This window comes from Pseudorca crassidens, chromosome 12 (genome assembly GCF_039906515.1).
Source record: "Pseudorca crassidens isolate mPseCra1 chromosome 12, mPseCra1.hap1, whole genome shotgun sequence".
In the NCBI taxonomy this organism is placed as follows: Eukaryota; Metazoa; Chordata; class Mammalia; order Artiodactyla; family Delphinidae; genus Pseudorca; species Pseudorca crassidens.
In genome coordinates, this window is record NC_090307.1 from 88852052 (window position 1) to 88871402 (window position 19351).

General features: G+C 49.4%; 1 protein-coding gene and 1 long non-coding RNA gene across 6 annotated transcripts in view; both read left to right on the top strand.

Moving 5' to 3' along the window:
- The window catches only part of GLT1D1 (glycosyltransferase 1 domain containing 1), a 152631-nt gene that overhangs the window by 1204 nt on the left and 132076 nt on the right, over positions 1-19351 (top strand). For 2 of the 5 annotated variants that reach the window (XR_010933393.1, XM_067701212.1), the window contains exons 1-3: positions 11049-11166; positions 12119-12172; positions 13338-13528. The exons of 1 other annotated variant lie outside the window; for it this stretch is intronic. Coding sequence is in view for 3 of the 4 variants with exons in the window: in XM_067701212.1 (XP_067557313.1) it covers positions 13392-13528 (137 nt within the window). In the remaining variant the exon portion in view is untranslated. Of the gene's footprint in view, positions 1-10988; positions 11167-12118; positions 12173-13337; positions 13529-19351 lie in introns of those variants that run through there. 2 more of the 5 variants (XM_067701209.1, XM_067701211.1) reach the window with 2 other exon arrangements.
- LOC137203983 (uncharacterized) lies at positions 1331-7607 on the top strand. The gene is made up of 2 exons (XR_010933396.1): positions 1331-1812; positions 2389-7607. It is a non-coding gene; the product is annotated as an uncharacterized lncRNA (long non-coding RNA).

Consider the following 19351-nt stretch of genomic DNA (forward strand, 5'->3'; position numbering starts at 1 on the left):
ATAGTTTATAATTATTCATTTTGTGAAGCTGTTTAGTAGCTGTCTTCAAAGCTAGGAGGGATGAGATTTTGTTTCTTTTGTCCGCTACTATATTCCTAGAATCTAGGACAGCACTCGCCAGTGATAGATATGTGTGGAATTAACTGAATAAATGAATGACTGAATATTTGTTGAATTGTAAATGGTGCCGGAAGAACGTCTTACGTTCACCTAATTTTTTTTGAGACTCTCGTGATGTTCTACAGCATGTATTAGTATCCTAATTTCGCTAGTGGAAAAAGCAAACCCCTCAAGATTCCGGTCTAGGATCACACATCTCGTAGGCATTAGAATTCAGACTTGAGTTAAAAGGCTCAAAACTAATTCCTAGTCCAGTGCTTCTTCTACACCCCAGCTGGTACATACGTCAAAAACTATGAGTGTCTGTTTTAAGACTGACGGCATGATACGCTCAGGCAAAGAGCAGAATAACGTTAAACGTGGAATGAAAATAAAGCCATTCAGCTTGAAGCCTGTGGTGACTTAGTGGTGACACTCTGCCCCAAACAGATGGGCCATTTTGGATGACAGCAAGCTAACCCAGTTGGGTTGTCTTGTTTAAGAAGGATAAAGCCAGGTGAAAGGGGGCTGGGAGGTGGGAAGCGGCAGTTACAGAGCTTAGGATGTGCACCCAGGACTCGTGAGCACTTGTTGCTGGTCCGCGGGAGGTCTGCTATGCACCCCAATCTGGGTACCCAGAGGCTGCAAAACAAATCCAGCGGGCAGAAATGTTTTCATTTGGTTGCGATGTTTAAAAGAAGCGAACCAAGACCATATAATTCAAGATTCCATTTCTATGAAGTGTCCGGAGTAGGCAACTCTATAGGGACAGAATGCAGACTGGTGTGTGATTGCCAGTGCTGGGGGGGAAGGGAAGATTGGGGAGTAACCGCTAAAAGGTGTGGCGTTTCTTTTTGTAGTAATGAAATGTTCTGAAATCGTGGTGATAGTTGCACAACTCTGTGAATATACTAAAAACCATTGAATTGTACACTTTAAATGGATGAACTGTATGGTATGTGAATTACATTTCAATAATGCTGTTACCAAAAAAAAAAAAAAGTGAGCCAACAGTTAAAAATTGGGAGGTTTTGGGCTTCCCTGGTGGCGCAGTGGTTGAGAGTCTGCCTGCCGATGCAGGGGACACGGGTTCATGCCCCGGTCTGGGAGGATCCCACGTGCCGCGGAGCAGCTGGGCCCGTGAGCCATGGCCGCTGAGCCTGCGCGTCCGGAGCCTGTGCTCCGCAACGGGAGAGGCCACAGCAGTGAGAGGCCCGCGTACCGCAAAAAAAAAAAAAAGGGGGGGTTTCACATATAAATTTGGATGCCCTGCTGCTCTTGAAAAAACAGACGGGAGCCCTAGCAACACTGGGACGTGCAACTGCCTGTGACACTAGTGACCACCTCCCGCCCCTGCATGAACCACGCCTCTGGTATTTGTGCCTTTACGCATTCTTTGCAGGTCACAGTGCCAAAGGGCTGAGACTGTGACCTGCTTTGGTGAAGAGACTGTGGCAGAAGCGTCCCTGAGCCAGGTCTGAGCGTAAACCTTAAGAATTTCTTTTGTGCCTTGGGAGCCCTGAACCAGCTACCTTGTTGGGGAGACCACGTGTTGGGGGAGATCCTGCAGCTACATGGAGAAGGGGTCCCGGTGCCTCAGCCTCCCAGCCCACCTTCCCGATGAAGGAAGACACACAAGTAACCACCAGCAAGACCAACGGGACAAACTGCCCACCTGAGCCTCCACCCAGCTCGCAGAATTAACAGATGCAGGTGAACAAATTAAATAATTGTCATGTTAAGCTGCTAAGTTCTGGGGAGGTTAGTTAGGCAGCATCAGGTAATGAAAACACGCCTGCCTTCCCCCAGAGCCATGATCTGCTGACACCAGGTACCTGCCCCTACCTTTAGACGGGGCACCAACTGTCTGGCTTACACAGATCCTCCCAACTCTCTGTTGTCTTATTTTTCTCCCAGTAGAGAAATTATTCCCCATATCTGCACTGTCCACTGCCCAACTTAAATTCATTCAAATTTCCTACAGTGAAATACTTTGTTTCTCAAATCATACCAGCCACATTTCAAGTGCTCAGTGGACCCAGGTGACCAGGGGCTGCCATATCGGACAGCACAGTACTGATCACTCCACCGCCACAGAGACTTCTGCTGGACAGCCCTGCTCTATATTAAGGTGCAGTGGGCCCGATTGGCTCCTTGTCACCAACATCCACACCCTTTTTCTCCCTGCTCCCACCAGCTACCCATAGAGCTCAGAAGAAACTAGCTTCATCCTTGTATCTGGATCTGGCTAGTCAACACCAGTGCTAAGTCTCTAACACATCTTCACAGTGTTCAGAAACCCGGACTCTAGCCATTCTGGATGTGAATTTTCCCTGGGGCCCAGGAGAAGACAAGTGACATAGATGGGCCCAGCCAGCCTGAAGGAAAGGACTCCAGTGACTGCAGGAGAGGTACACCCTTCCAGACCAGGCGTGAATTAGGACGCCCATAGCCCTAGTTGCCGGGGGTGGGGGGGGAGCTATTTCACAATCATGTGATAAACCAGCGTAGGATGAAGCCAGCTGTGTGGATAGCACAGTAAAGAATCAGAGGGCTTCCCTGGTGGCGCAGTGGTTGAGAGTCCACCTGCGATGCAGAGGACACAGGTTCGTGCCCCGGTCCGGGAAGATCCCACATGCTGCGGAGCAGCTGGGCCCGTGAGCCATGGCCACTGAGCCTGCATGTCCGGAGCCTGTGCTCTGCAGCGGGAGAGGCCACAACGGTGAGAGGCCCGCATGGCCGCTGAGCCTGCGCGTCTGGAGCCTCTGCTCCGCAGCAGGAGAGGCCACAAGAGGCCACAACGGTGAGAGGCCCGCATACCGCAAAAAAAAAAAAAAAAGATGTCACATAACAAAAGATAGTAAATTTGACATTGTTTAAGCCACTGTGTTGGATTTTCCGTTACGTGTAGCCCCAAACCACCTATTGTGATTCGATCAAAAAGTGGGAAAATAAAAAATATAAGGGGAGGGCAGCCTGTTATTTCTCCCTACACACACAGCCCAATTCGCTCTTAGAGTTTTCTCTCAGAAAACCGCTTGCAGGCTCTAGAGACCAGACTTCAGTAATTGTGGCATGTGGGCTCAGTAGTTGTGGCTTGCGGGCTCTAGAGCGCAGGCTCAGTAGTTGCGGCTCGTGGGCTCAGTAGTTGTGGCTTGCGGGCTCTAGAGCGCAGGCTCAGTAGTTGCGGCTCGTGGGCTCAGTAGTTGTGGCTTGCGGGCTCTAGAGCGCAGGCTCAGTAGTTGCGGCTCGTGGGCTCAGTAGTTGTGGCGTGTGGGCTCTAGAGCTCAGGCTCAGTAGTTGTGGCTCATTGGCTTACTTGCTCCGCAGCATGTGGGATCTTCCCGGATCAGGGCTCGAACCCGTGTCCCCTGCATCGGCAGGCGGATTCGTAACCACGGTGCCACCAGGGAAGCCCTCTTAGAGTTTCTGCCTGGCCCCTGTGATCAGTGAGCTTGCAGCCTGTGTACTAAGCCCCAAGAATTGAATACTTAAAAGAACTGATAGTTGATGTATGTTGAGTGTCACCACTTTGTTGGGTATACTTGTGATACACCCCCTGTTCCTGAAAGTAGTTGTGTGAGTCTCTCCCATGCACCTAAAATAATCAAGTAAATAAAAGACTTAACTCACACAGCAGGCGTCCAGGGATAGGTGACACCGTCTTATCAAGTTTTACAGGGGGCCTCTTTGCCTCCAGGGCCCTCTGGGAAAGAGGACCTTACTGCAGGTATGCTTGTGATGTGGACTAGAACTGGAAATGCGCCGTTTGCTCAAAACCCAGGGCCCTTGCTTCTCCGCCGTCACCCTGTCCCCTATGCCTTTCTCAGAGCAGAACTCAGAGAAGATGCTCTCTGATGGGAGGTATTCAGAAAGCACCCAAGGTTGAGGACATTTCAGGGGCTGCCCAATTTCTCTTTTTTCATGATATTTCTGCTTCTCATTTCACATCTGCATGGCTCAGCCCTTGCGACCAGACCGTGGCATGTGCCTACTCACAGTTTCAGCTTCCTCAAAATGCTGGTTTACAGATATTCATCATGGATTTTCTCCACCTCCACACATCACTCGCTCGATCCACAAACGGCTGAACACCTTCCCCACATGTCGTGATGGCTCATTGTCGGCGCTCACGGCCAGTGCTTCTGCTTTTCTGTGTCCCAGTTCCCTGCAGAGGGACTTAAGCCCAGCTCACCTGTGTGCATCAGGCCATGGCATAGGTCATTAGCTAAGGTCGCAGGCCATGTCATCGGTCTTTCGACTCTCCTCAGGTATGGAAAGTTGTCAGAAATTCTATTTATCGCAGGGAGTCCCTATTGCGATAGTTCTATCTGGCTGGGGATAATCTAGGTAGAAGCAGAAAGTAGAAGGACTAAAAACGGAGCCAACCAATGGAATGGGGTCAAGTCTTGTTTTCTGGAGCCCAAAGCAAAGCCATACCAACCTGCCTTTGTGAGAATGAATTCAGCTTTCAGGATGACCTGTGTTTTATTTTTACAGAAGACGTGAGAGCATGTGACCAGGAAGATGGGTTTTGATTTGACTTTTTTGAAGCACTCGCTTTATTTGACCTTTGGAGTAGCAACCTCTGCTTCTTGGGTTCTTTTCCCTCCTGGGTTTTAAAGACCTACAAGACATCTGCCGAAGTCGGGCATTCACAGATTAAAAAAGGGAGGTATAAGAGGGAGTGAGAGAGTTAAGTGAAAGAAAGTGAACTTCTGTTTCTTCCTATTTGAAGTACAAGATGTGAACAAATGTGGGACCACGCCTAACCATTCTCTTTTAACTACCACTTTAAAAAAATTCCTTATAAATATCTTAATTTATGTTGCAATCATAAAATAGATAATTGGTACTTATAAGTGTATTTATTTTGAAAATTAGGCCTTACAGGAAAGATCAGTGGAGATGAATCCAAAGGATAAAAATTGAAGCACATACATAAAATAATTCATCATGTGATAATTAAAGGCATTTCCAGACCCATGGGGAAAAGAATGGATTATTCAATAAATTCTGTTGGAAGAAAGTAAATGTGGGGAAAATTGGCTTCACATATTGTACTGACATAAATTCCAGACGGATAAAATATTATCATGGACAAATCGAAAAGATAAAAGCGTTAAGAGAAAACTGGGCAAATATAAAATCTCAGGGAGGGGAATGCTTTTCTAAGTCTAACACTAAAGCCATAAAGGAAAAGTTAATTGATTTGACTCCATAAAGGTATAAAACTTACTGTAAAAAAGAAAAGAACCATTGCAGTTAACAGCAAACAAACTGAAAAAAAAAAATTGAAATACATATGACAAAGTTGCTGTCCTGTTTTATAGAGTTCTTTGGAATCTTATGAAATGTATTGGATAAGCATCCCGTAAATAAAATTGGCAAAGTGAATGTCCAGGCATTATATGGGGAAGAGCTATCCCTTGGGCCTAGTCAGCATCTATTCCTCCTCTGGTAAGAGAACCTGGATATTCTAGGGAAATCATTGCTCCCTCTGGTTCAGGTGGGACTGGCTGGTCCCCTAGGCTAGGAATGGTCGTGTGACCTAAGCCCATCCAATCAGCAGTAGTCCATCTATTGCACTACAGCGGCTGGTTCAAAGATGGACATGCGACCCAAATTGGTTTAATCAGAGCTAACCCCATGACTTATTCTGGAGTAACCAGGAAGGAACATTCCTCTTCCTGCTAGATTTGGAATTATAAAGATATAAGCCTGGAGTTGCTGGGGACCATCTTGTGAAACCCAAGAATTAAGCAACCCAGAAGAAGGTTGAAATGAAGTGAGGAAGCCCTTGTTTCAAAATGACATTTTCTAGGTCTTGGTTCTGACCCTGGCTTAAAGTAGCTTCCCGCCCCACCCTGGACATTTCAACTGTGAGCCCATAAATTCTCATTTTGATTAAGCAAGAGTGACTTTCTGTCATCTGCAATTGAAAAATCCCCAGCTAATACAAGCAATACATACATATGCCTGCACAGAGAGAGAAAAGAAAAAATACAATGCCCTTCAGGAAAAAAAATCAAATTTCACCGATGATTAAAAATGCAAAAAGAGGGATGCTTTGTCACTTGAATGGAGAAATACCCAGTGTTCGCAGTGTTTTGGTAGATGAGTGTGCGTGTAAATGACCAATGCAGAGTTACATTGTACGACTGTTCTGGAGGACAATTAGTCACTTGTATGAAAACCACATTTGCCTACACTTTGAAAGTGCAATTCCATTTCTGGGAACTTAAGAATGTGCTCAGAGACTTAGATATAAAATGTTCATTGCAGTGTTGCTTAAAATAGCAAAAAGATTAGAAACAGCAAAGATACACAATAAGAAGACATTGGTTAAATAAATTACAGTGCTTGCATACACTGGAATGTTATGTAGTTACTCACATGATACTGTAGAAGTAGGTTCTGAGAAGTATTGCTGATATGTCATTGTATTAGTTTTCTGTGCTGTGTAACAAATGACCCCAGCCTTAGCAGCTCAAACAACAGGCACCTATTATCTGGCAGCTCTGCAGTTCGGGAGACTGGGCATGCCTGACTGGGTTCTTCGCTCCGGGTCTCACAAAGCTGACAGCGAGGTGTGGATGGGGCTGAGATCTCACCTAGAGCTCTTTCCAGCTCCTGTGCTTGTGGCCAAGTGTAGTTCCTTGAGGTCGGGGGGTTAGGGGGGCCCATCTCATGCTAGCTAGCAGTTGGGGGCTGCTCTCAGCCCCTCGTACCTGCCAGTACTCCTTGTCACGCAGCCCCCCTTTATCCCCAAAGCCAGCAAGAGAGAATCTCCCTGACATCGTATCCTCTCTCATACTTTGCATCTTTCCAACATCAGGAAATGTCCAGTCCCTTTAAAGAAACAGCTCTTGGGTTTGACTCACCCTGCATACGGAGGGCAACTGATTTGGGAATTGAATCACTTCTGCAAATTCTCTTCACAGCACCAACTGGATGGGTGTTTGAACTGGAAGAAGGTGTAAAACAGGAGGTGGGAAATCTTGGGGGCCAAGTTAGAATTTTGCCCATCACAATTGCAAAAAGAGCAGTTACTCCCCCCCCACAAAGTGTAGAGTGTTCCTATTTTTTTGTAACAATCACACACAAAAAAACAGGATAAAAGTCAACAACTGAGTCCAAAAGAGAGCCAAAGAATCATAGTAAAGAAGTCGCATTGCCTGTGTTACTTTGGGAGGTCTCCTGCTTCCTGTGTCTCAGTTTGCTCATCTGCAAAGTGGTGAGAACCATAGTGCCTACCGTCTAGGACTGGGGGCGGGGGGGACTGAGGAGTATGGCAGAGTGCTTAGAACAGTGCCAAGCACAGGTGAGCACCACTACTACGATGATTATTTGTGAAGTCTGGAAAAACTTGAAACCAAAGTGTTTATAGCCTTTTTCTCAGATAGTGGGATGGTGTGTGATTTTAAAATTCTGTTTTGTTTATCTGTATGGCTATGTAACAAAACTTGGTTATGTAATAAAAGTTAATTGAAATTTTTAAAGATTAACTATGGGCCTCTGCAAATAACAGGTTGTTACTGGAAGCAGTTAGAACATCTTCCCTTTAGTAAACCTCCAATGTGCACAGAATTGGACTTGTGTCTCTTCCGTAATTAGAAATAGGAAGCCTTATAGCTGCACCAAATGCTGTCAGACTCACTGTCTCGTTCAGCAGTGCTGAGAATCTTTGGGGAGAGCATCCTCCTGCCGAAAAGTTATGAAATGAGTCTGCGCAGCTGTCAGAACAGCAGTGGGAATCACAGGCCTGCTTTCTTGCCCGAAGCTCAAGGGAAAATCACTCACTCCCGGTTGACTTCCACATGTTCATTAAACGACACTGGAGGGAACTAGTTACTTTCAGACCAACAGCTTTGTTCTTTTGCATTTGGTCACTTTCAAGTGCTGTCAGTGAAAGCCAGAGAAAGGAAACATAACCAGTGCACTTAAACCGCAGTTCAGTTCTGCATGTATCTTTTTTTTTTTTATGAAGATCTCTCTCTGTCTCTGTCTCTGTCTCTGTCACACACACACACAGCATTTGTAGTTCTCAGTACTATGGAGAGGAATGATGGTGCAAAGGTGGAAAACTCTGATGGAAATAAGCAGAATGCCTCACTTGTTAATATCATGAAAGGAAAAAAAAGAGAGAAAGACGTCAAGTGTTGCTTTTTTTTTTTTTTTTGGCTGCACCACATGGATTGCAGGATCTTAGTTCCCGGATCAGGGATGGAACCCAGGCCCTCGGCAGTGAGAGCGCAGAATCTTAACCACTGGACCTACAGGGAATTCCCCTGAAGTGTTGATTTTTATCACAGACCCATTTCTAAAGTCAATATGCCCACAGTGCCCTCCCTTGAAAACACTATCACTTTTATACAGGGTAGATAATTTTCCCTGGTGCTAGGAACTAAAGAGATGGTCTGAGCAAACACTATGATCAAAGGAAAAACACATTTTTGTCTACAAATATTTTAAGACCCTTATGTTAGAAGCATCTGGAGAAATCTCCTAAGAGATGACAACACCCTTTTCTGTTCCACTGCCCCCCCGTAATTATTTCTACATTATTGAATAATAACACAGTTGTCTTCGTACTCTTTTATATTACCTATTTGGGAGAATCATAAAGGACTTCATCAAAATGAACTAATTAACTATGATACTGTTTATAGTTCTTATTTTCCAAATGGGTAAACGGAAGCCATGAAAGGATAAAGTTATGGGCCCCCAAAGATATGTCAGAATCTCTGACCGTATGGAACTGGTGTGTTCCAGAAAAATCGAATAAAAGCCAGTTTCAGCCCAGAAAATCCTATTGTGGCAGCACTGACTTTCACTAAAGAAAAATCAGGAATGCACTCTCATGGGAATAAAATCTCACAACAGCAAATTCAGTGGTTTTATTTAATCCAACAAACATCTATTGAGGGCCTTCCCAGTGCAGGATGTTGTCCCCAGCAAGCGGAGGTTAGAGCTGTAAGTGAGCTCAGGACCAGGGTGAGGGGTGGGCTGACCACTCCCTGATCACGAAACAGAATATGGGGTCAGTACAGAAGGGACAGAGAGTGTGGGGGGGAGGGGGAGGGCGTGTGTGGAGAATAGTCCCAGATGAGTCACTGGGGGCCTTCATACACGCTGCCATCTGTGAAAGGGGACTCTGAAGTGGATTGAATGGTAGCCCTGAAAAAGATAATGTCCACATCCTAGTCCACCATTTTATTCAGGGTGGCAAGGTACCCAGCTAACAGACTGTATTTCCCAGCTGCCTTGGGTGGAAGATGTGGTCATGTGCACAGTAAGATAAAGTCACAGAGGCAGTGTGTAATTCCAGGAGGGGCCCTTAAAATGAAATGCACCATTTTGCCCTTCCTTCTTGCTGGCCTGTAATGTGAATGTGATGGGTGGAGCTCTGGCAGTCACATTGCACCTAGAGGCCATCTTAAGAATAAAGGCCAGGGACTTCCCTGGTAGCGCAGTGGTTAAGAATCCGCCTGCCAATGCAGGGGACATGGGTCCGAGCCCTGGTCTGGGAAGATCCCACATGCCATGGAGCAACTAAGCCTGAGCGCCACAACTACTGAGCCTGCGAGCCGCAACTACTGAGCCCACATGCCACAACTACTGAAGCCCGCGTGCTCTAGAGCCCCTGCTCCACAACAAGAGAAGCCACCGCAATGAGAAGCCTGCGCACCACAACGAAGGGTAGCCCCCGCTTGCGGCAACTAAAGAAAGCCCAGGCGCAGAAACGAAGACCCAACGCAGCCATAAATAAATAAATAAATAATTTAAATAAATAATAAAGGCCAAACAAGACCATGCTGGAGAAGAAAGAGAGAGGTCTCTGTCCCTGGTGACTATGGAGCCAAGATATAAACTTCAACTTCTAACAGCAGGAATACAGATTGAGCTCACAAAGGAATTGAAATGCACTTACAACCACTGTGGTAAACTGGGGAGCTCAGGTCCCATCTGTTAAGCAAGGAGGCCACCTGACTGAGGGGGCTTAAATGCCCAGATTCTTCCTTAAACCAAAACCTAAGCTGTAAATGCCTCAAGATTACAGAATCGAAACCTAAAGACAACCAATCACAAAGAGCCAACTAGACTTTCAGCAGTAGCCAATCAAAGATTGCCTTGCTTTGCTTATGCCTTCAGGTATAAAAGCCTCACCGCAGCTCCTGTTTGGGGGCCCTCCTGGCCACTTCCGGCTCTGTGCTACCCAGTTGGAGTAAACTTCTGCTCTAACTAAAACTTTAAATAGCCCTCAGTTTCTCTCAGCACTTCTGAAGGGGCACCTGCTTCTTAGCTCTGTGTACTGTGGGAAAGGTGGCTGCTATTGCCCCATCTCTCGTTTTCAAGAGATACCGGAAATCCCTGGTGGTGGCCCCACGGGAGTGGACACTGCTCACCCTGGTCCCCTTGGGAGTCCACCCATGACCTCCTCTGGTCCCTGTGGCAGGGAATCGGCCATCGCCCCTGGTGCCGACCACCATGGAAAGGGACCCGCGGACCCCTGGTGCCCATGGCAGCAGCGCGCAGCCACCCTGGTCCCTCTGAGTGTGTGTGTGTGTGTGTGTGTGTCTGTGTGGTGGGGAGCCTGTGGCCAGCCCTGGTCCCTGTGGCAGAGGATTGTGGCCACCCACCCCTTGTCTCTGTGCGAAGGGACCCGAAATCACCTCTGGTGACAGCCCCCATGGAAGCAGACCTGCGGCCGCTCCGGGAACCCCTATGGGAGTCCCTTCTGGTTCCCTTGGAGGGGACCCAGGGATCCCCTGCCGCTGGTCCCGTGGGAGGGGCCCCGCCCCCAGTCCCCCACCCGCCCCGGACACGCCCCCCCCGCCGCCGCCCCGCGCGCCCCTGAGCCCCGGAACTGGCGAGCGCGGGCACAGCCTGGGGAGCGGCGGGCGGGCTGACGGACCCCGGCCGCCCCGGCCCGCGTCCCCGCCCCGCCCCGGGCCCGGCCTTGGCGGGCGGTGGACGGGCGGGCGGCGGCGGCACCATGCGGCTCCTGTTCCTGGCGGTGCTCCGGCGGCACACGGGCAACGCCATCACGGCCCAGCGCGTCCGGTAGGTGCGGCGGCGGCCCGGGTCCCGGCGGGGGCACCGGCCGGGGGCGCGGGGGTCGGCCCGGCCTCCCCGAACCGCGCGCCCAAACGGACCGGCCAGAGGGTGCGGGGCCCGGGGTAGCGCGGGGCGGCGAGGGGCGCGTGTCTGACTCCGGCGCGGGTGCCCGGGACCTGCCCGGCGCTGCGGTCCTAACGCTCCCCCGAGGCCGCTCGGCCGCTGACAACGTGGAAAGGTATCCAGGTGCCCGGCGCCTGGGCGGCCCCGCGAGGCAGGCCTCAGCGCGGCGGAGGCTGCTCGGCGTTCTGCGGGCGCATCTCGGCGCGGCCGTCTTCACGGACGCTCCGTATTGATCGATCGTGAGCGCCCTAGGTTTGGGGAGGCGGCGACGGAATGCGAAGTCAGGGCTTCGGGACACGGCACGTTTGCGGGGACGGGAGAGAAAGAATACAAACACATGGGTATAAATATACAGTGATACCTATAGATCCGTGTACACACACCCGTGAGGGCCGCTTGTGCGCGTGCGCTGTTTTAGGCGGGATGCTCCGGGGAGGCCTCCTTCTTAGAGTGACGTTTGCGCAGCATCCTGGGTGCGACGAGGGTCCCTTGAAGCTGGGGTGGCCTGGCGGGGTGGGGGTGGGAGTAGGGGTGGACCAGGATTTCCAGGCAGAAGGCGCAGCAAAAGTGCAAACCAGTGTTACTGGACCTGCCATCCAAAGTAACCTTTCCTTGGACTGCCCTGGCGGTCCAGTGGTTAAGACTCTAAGCTTCAACTGCAGGGGGCACGGGTTCAATCCCTGGTCGGGGAACTAAGATCCCGCGTGCCTGCGAAGTGTGGCGAAAAAACAAAACAAAAAACCCCACAAGGTAGCCTTCCCTCTTCCCCTCAGCCATTTCCACGTTCCCCATCTCCTTGCTTGGTTCTCTTCTTAACATTTGTTTTTTCCTGCAGTTATCTTGTTTTCTAGGTTTATTCCTCCACTTTTTCTCTTCTCCCTGCTGGAAGGTAAGTCCCCAGGGCAGGGAGGGAGCTGATTAGTGCCTGCAGTTTCATAGCAGCTTTTTTTTTTTTTTTTTTTACGCAAACTGACTTGCTTCATGAAATTTCTCAATTGACTTCCCCTCTGTGGGCCTTCTTCCTCATCATCCAAATGAGTGATTGCGGCCACACCTCCCCTTTCACGTCCTGTTCTCCTAAAGAGCAGCAGCGACAGGATACATCAGTCTTCGGAAGTTTACGGTTAGGTTTTTCCCATGAGGATTTTCACTGCACAGGTTTATCTTAAGTCAGTGGCACCTGCTATCACTCATTTGGAAGGCAGCTATGCTCACCACTGTTTATTTATTTATTTTTTGGTCGTGTGGCATGCGGGATCTTAATTCCCCCACGAGGGATCGAACCCCTGCCCCCTGCCGTGGAAGTGCAGAGTCTTAACCACTGGACCGCCAGGGAAGTCCCAGCTGTCACCCATTTGGACATAAACAGCCAGGAGGCACATGGTGGTCTCTGCCCTCATGGAGCACGTTCCAGTGGGGGGGAGAGAGACTGCAGGATGGTGACTGGGGCTGTGGCTTCAGAGGAGGACTCTCTGAGGAGGTGACATCCAGGCCAAGACCCCAGTGACAGAAGGAGGCAGCCACTCAAGGATCTGGAAGGATGGATGGCCCTGGGACAGAGTAACAGCACGGATACAGGTCCTGGGGTCAGAGCAAGCTTGACAGGCTTGAGAAACAGAAAGAATCCATGCTCTCTGGCCTACGGCAAGGAAAGGAGGTCAGAGAGAGAGGGGCCAGTCCAGCAGAGCCTGCACCCATAGTTTATGCTGTGGAAACTAGCGAGAACATCCATTATTTAACACTGCACCCCTCGCTCGAGCTGTCCACCGGAGCCCCAATCTTCCAAAGGCTTGCAGCCACCCAAGGGCCCTCAGGGGAGCCAGGCGGGCACTTCCACGGACATTCAGCAGGGTGCAGTGCCCTTTAGTTACTTTGTTCTTTGTTTTCCTGGCTGTGCATGACGCAGAATAAAGATTGTTCTTTGTGCTTTGCTCTGTCTTCAGAGCCAGGCTTTAGTCTCCCCTTCACTCAGGAAGGATGGCTGGGGGTGGGGGGGAAGAAAAAGGGAAAAGCGGAAGTTGCTGGAAGACATCTTCTGTCTTGTGAAAGCCTAGGTTCCTTGAGGAGAGGATGCTCGGTCTCCTGAAGGGGAGGGCAGGGAGGTTTCCATGGTGACAGACTTCCCTGGGAGCCAATTACCAGGAAGCAGTGAGAACCAGAGGAGCTCCTCAAACGTTCTCTGTGGAAGACCCCTGCGACCCTCAAGGGACCTGGGCAGCAGCGGAGGGAGCCCCCCCTCAAATGAGTAAGGTCGGGGTCCTCATCAGTCTCGCAGGGGAGGGTGTCTGAGTTAATTAAGAAGAGACTTACAAAAAGAAGAAATGAGTCTGTTCTTGCACACTCAAGCTTGTAGTTGTGAATGAACACCCAATACATAAATAGCGGTGCTGGCTTGTGATGGGCACATCCGTACAGGACTGGACGTGTAGGATGCTCTGGGGAACCACCCCAGGCTAGACGTGGGATGGTTCAGGCATCGCAAACTGGTAGAAGGACACAGGCTCTGGAGCAGACCTCCTGCCTTCACAAGGCGGCTTCCCTGCTTAAAATCCCTAAGGTCTAAGCCAGGTTAAATGATTGCAGCTCAGACCTGCCACAGAGGCTTGTTCTCAGGATCAAATAGGAGTTCATACATTTTCAGTGTTTGAACCAGGCCTGGTGCTCAGTATGCACTTAACAAACGTGGGCTCTTCGTCAGAACATGAACCTGAGTTGGCGAGGCAGGGAAGGGTTAGTGTTTGGGCGGGTGTCTCAGGCAGAGGGGCAGCAGGCAGGATGTGGGCAAGAGCAGATCCCTTCCCAAACTGAGTTGTGCAAACTTAGCAGTATAGAATGTTCTAGGTCAGTGATTCTCCATGGGAGCAGAGGCCAAGAGAATGTGCAGAGGAGGAAGGAGTGATTCTGCCCCCCGGGGACATGGAGTAGTACATGGAGACATTTTTGTTGTCACAACTGGGGGTGACGGGCTCCTGGCATCCAGTGGGTAGAGGCCAGGCGTGCAGCCACACACCCTGCAATGCACAGAACAGCCCCACGACAAAGACTGAACGAGCTCAAATGTCAGTGGTACCGAGGCTGACAAACCCCGCCCTCGGGGGAGCCTGCAGACGTGGCCGAGAGGCAGGTAGGATGCGCGTCACAAGGACCTGCAGTTTTGTGTCAGGCGTGGGGTGCAACCACGAAACGCTCTCAGGTTCATATGTCACCGAAGGTGGTCTGGGCTGCAGCCTGAAGGGTAGATCAGGATGGTGGCAGAGGAGATGCCATTTGGAGGTCACATATTTAAGAAGTGAAACGCACAGGGCTTGGCAATTGAATATGGAGAGTGTCGAACGACAGATCGAATACAGTTTAGTAATGACGCTGATGCCCCTTATTCAAGGGAAAGCAGCCCATGGATTGGGGGGCACCGCGCCTCCCAAGCAGCCTGGCCCTCTTCTGAGGGATGTTGGCCGAGAGCGACTTTTATAGAATCTCAGAAGCAACAACGTGGAAACAGGGCATGACTGGCCGGGCCATCGGGGGTTCCCTTACAAGGCAGCAGGCCCTATTTTTCTAGGGTCAGAGACCACGCCGGAGATGATCAGAGCATCGTGACTGATCCGTATTGTTTCCTTGACCACGAGGCCCGTCCTGGGCACAGACTGACGTACGCTGAGATTTGTGACATCAGCTGGGCCATGGGGTGGCCTCCACTTTGTGGGTCCTGATCTACAAATTAACTTCATCAGGAGTGAGGGGAAAAAAAAAAATCCACAACTTCCTTCATTATAGAGGGAAAATACTGAGAGAAAACCAAGAAAAGCTGGGTATATTGGGGTCTTTGTAGTAACCTTGGGCCTCTGCTGTCTAGGAGTTTTTTAGAAGGTGTAGGTGATGGGGAAGGCATGTGGGGGGAATATTTGTCTCGGGATTGATAACTAGAGAGGGACCGTTTTATCGTCTGTGTGGCACCTTACATATCCTTCGGTACAATCAGTCTGCCCTGGGTCAGGTGACTTTCCCTTCTAACCTAGGGGCTGTTTGCTAGAATTTTTAAAACCCTAATCAGGGCCTACTCTCTGGCGTTGTCTCCTCAGCACTGTAAATGTTAGGAACCTGCATCATAGGTTTTTTTCACCTCTGAACAAAAAGGAGCTATGCTTGGGGTATGCGGTTTGCTGGCACTGTTCCATGGGCTCTTGTGTGGATGAGAATCAGGGAGCCTGGCCTGCCCAGCAGCGCTGCTCTCTGCGTCTCCATTTGGTCTGTGTCCCCATGGTGTCACCTGGGTCAGCTAGAAGCCGGGTGCAGCGAGGGGACCCACGGGCCCCCATTCACCTCTAATCCCCAGTTTCCAGAAGAACCAGGCAATCTTGAGGATCCTCTAAATCAGGCGAAGGGGTTCAGATCAGTTGCTAACAGTGAAGGTCGAAGTTTAAATTGCACAAGTCATAGATGTAAAAAAAACAAAAACGAAAGTCACACCGTTGCTTTAGTGACGAGGTAACAGGAGATCAGAGTTTCAAAGTGCGCCTCCTGCTAGGCTGAAATAAATAGCAGAGCTGAGCAGTTGGCCAGAGATCAGCCACCTGCCAGCCCAGAGGTATTTACTCTCTGACCATTTCCAGGGAGGGCATGCTGACCCCTTGCTCTAAACCGGACTATCAGAGGCTCGCTAGACTCCTGGGCCTCACACCTAGAGTTTGTCTGCAGCACTGCTAAGGGTTTAGGGAAATGCAGGAAAAGAGATGGAAAAGAAGGGAGTTCCCTGGTGGTCCAGTGGTTAGGACTCTGCACTTTCACTGCCAAGGGCCCAGGTTCAGTCCCTGGTTGGGGAACTAAGATCCCGCAAGCCGCAAGGTACAGCCAAAAAAATTTTAAAATAGAATACGTACATACATACATACATACATACATACATACATACAAAATAAGAAGAGAGAGCGATGGGAAAGAAGAAAAGGTGAAGGATTGAGGCTTCCGAGGTCCAGAGTAGGGAGTCCTAGAAGTCAGTGCTTGGATGAGCTCCCTGGCGCCCCAGTGAACGCAGCGTCCCCGAGCGACAGCAGCACTTTGTACAGCAGCTGTGACTTGTGTCCTTCCTTCAGCCTTCGTCTGGAAGACGGTGTATAAAAGTATTTTTATTTCAATGGGAAGCACTTTAGATAACAGAAGCAGCAAACAAGACTTTCTGGAAACTCACTGGAAGGGGAAAAAAAAAAAAAAGAAAGAAAGGCAAACATCGTGGCATCCAATGCAACCCTGACCCTACTGCCCAGCTGCCTTCTGCTGGTCTAAGTTTCAACTCTGCTGTGAGAGCCAAGCATATGGGAAGGAAAAAAGCCTGAGCCTATTCAAGTTTTCTACTTTTTCTTTAGAAGATGCCAAGGAAATGATGCCGAAAACCTGGCCTCTGTGCCCCGGTGCCCAATCGAATCTCGGAAGCAGAGTTTTGGGTGAAGTAGAAAACAATAGCTTTATTGCTTTGCCAGGCAGAGGGGGCCACAGTGGGCTAATGCCCTCAAAAACTGTGTGTCCCAACCTGGGAGGATTTGGTGAGGAGTTGTTTTGGCCAAGCCATGCGGCCATCGGGATCTTAGTTCCCCGACCAGGGATTGAACCCATGCCGCCTGCAGTGGAAGCGCGGAGTCTTAACCACTGGACCACCAGGGAAGTCCCTGAGGAGTTTTATAGCAATGGGTCAAGGGCGGGGTTGCTGATAAGGATACAGTCCTTTAATCTGGCCTCAGGGGATCTGGTGAGCTTCTGTGGTTCCCGAGGTTATAAAACTGTGACCTTCTCTCTGGAATGAAAACTGCTTTATCAAGTAGTTAACATCTTCCATTTGTTGGGGTTTTAGTTCTGCAGAAGAGCTCAAAGATACTGTTCTGTGTATCCCTTGAGGTGGAACCAGGACCCTGCCCCAAGGTTTCTTTTTTATAGTTTTATAGTTCTTTTTATAGTTTCTTTTTTTAAAATTAATTTTTATTGGAGTGTAGTTGCTTTACAGTGTTGTGTTAGTTTCTGCTATACAGCAATGTGAATCAGTTATATGTATACATATATCCCCTCTTTTTTAGATTTCCTTCCCATTTAGGTCACCACAGTGCATTGAGTAGAGTTCCCTGTGCTATAGAGCGGGTTCTCTGTTTTATACACAGTAGTGTATATATGTTATCTGTTTTATACACAGTAGTGTATATATGTCAATCCCAGTCTCCTACTTCATCCCATCCCCCTGCTCTATTGTGTCTTAGCTGCTCCCCCCTTGTCTCTGCATCCCCTCCCTCCGCTGATTAGCAACTGTGTGAACCTGCCCTTTGGAACTCAGGGAAGGTCATGGAGGCTGCAGCGTGTTTCCTACAAACAAGAAATGGGGGACACAGAAAGGCTTCTGAGCCCAGTAGCCCCACAGGGTCCTGCTCAGTTTCAGAAACTGCAGATGTACATTAAGTCAGTGGGAAGAGGCTATTTCCTTTCCTCCCCCTGATGTAATCATTGTCGGTTATTGTTTTCATTTGGCAAATATTTATTATTGAGCATCTCTAGTGGGCACAGCACTGTGAAGACCCTGGGCGTGGAGCCAGGGAAGGACAGGTGAGCCCTGCAGAAGCCAGCAGCCATTCAGCCGGAGAATTTTTAGCACATCAGCTCAGTGCTAAGCCCTGTCATTTGAAAGAAGTTTCCAGCCTTCTAGCACGAACATACGATTACACAAATTATTTAATTACAATATGATCAGTGCTAGGAAGAAGTGCTGAGTGGTAAGAGTATGTTCGAAGGACAGACCTAGTTTTGGGAGGGGGGGGTCTGGGAGGCTCCCCTGAGAAATAGTTTTTTCTTTCTCATACAGTTTCTTTTATTGAGGTATAATTCACATACCATAAAATTCACCCTTTTAAAAGCATCCAATTCAGTGGGTTTTAGTATATTCATAAAGCCACACACCATTGCCACTATCTAATTTCAGAACATTTTCAGCCGTCTCAAAAGGCACCCCAGACCCATTAGCAGTCACCCCCCCATGCCCCTTCCCCAGCTCTGGGCAACCACGAGTCTTTCTGTCCCCATGAATTTGCCTGTTCTGGACATCTCCTATATATGGAATCATATGCTATGTGGTCCTTTTTGAGGACTTTACATAATGCATCAGTACTTAATTCTTTTATAGCTGAATAATACATTCCGTTGACGGACGTATCACATTTTGCTTGTCCATCCATCGGTTGAAGGACATTTGGGTGGTTTCCACTTACTGGCTACCATGAATAGTGCCGCTGTGAACATATGTGTATGAGAAATAACTTTTTAAGCTGGGGTTTCAAACCTGTAGGTTAGCTGGGTGAAGAGGGAGAGAGGCTGGGAACAGCATTCCTGGCCAAGGGACCTGTATGTGCGGATGCCCTGAGGCAGGAAGGGGCTTGTGGAGTTGAGAAGCCAAGGCAGCTGAAGAGCCAGCAGGAGAGAGCAGCTGGCCTGGCCGGCGTGAGCCGAATGGTTGCCACAGTGAAGGTTCTGGATTGAATGCTAGCAGGATTGCAGTGAGGGACTGAGGTGGTGACATAGGGAGGGAGAGTAGAGATTCGAAAATGATTTGGAAGGACCTGGGATGATGCAGCAGAGGAGAGACAAGACGGCAGAGATGCTCGTGGAGCTCTGGTGTGTGCTGCCGAGGGAGCAGTGCGTACTTCTCACTGTGTTACTCAACTGAACCTCGGGTCCACGCGCCCGATGCACAGCAAAGCCGATCTACTGACACCAGGTTGCGGTGAAGGAAAGTACAGTGTTTATTGCGGGTGCCAAATAAGGAGAATGGGCAGCTCATGCTCCAAAGACCCAAACTCCCCAGTGGTTTTCAGGGAAGTGTTTTTAAAGGCAACATTTGGGATGAGGGCTGCAGGGTGCATGCCTTTCTTTTGATTGGTTGGTGGAGAGGTAACGGAGTGATGTTCTGAGAACCTCAGTCCTCAGGGTCCACATGGTTATGCTCAGTGTGTAGTCACCATCCTCCACCTGGGTGAGGGGTCTTAGTTCTTGCAGAACGACTCAAAGAGATGCATCACATTGTTATCTGTATCACTTCAGC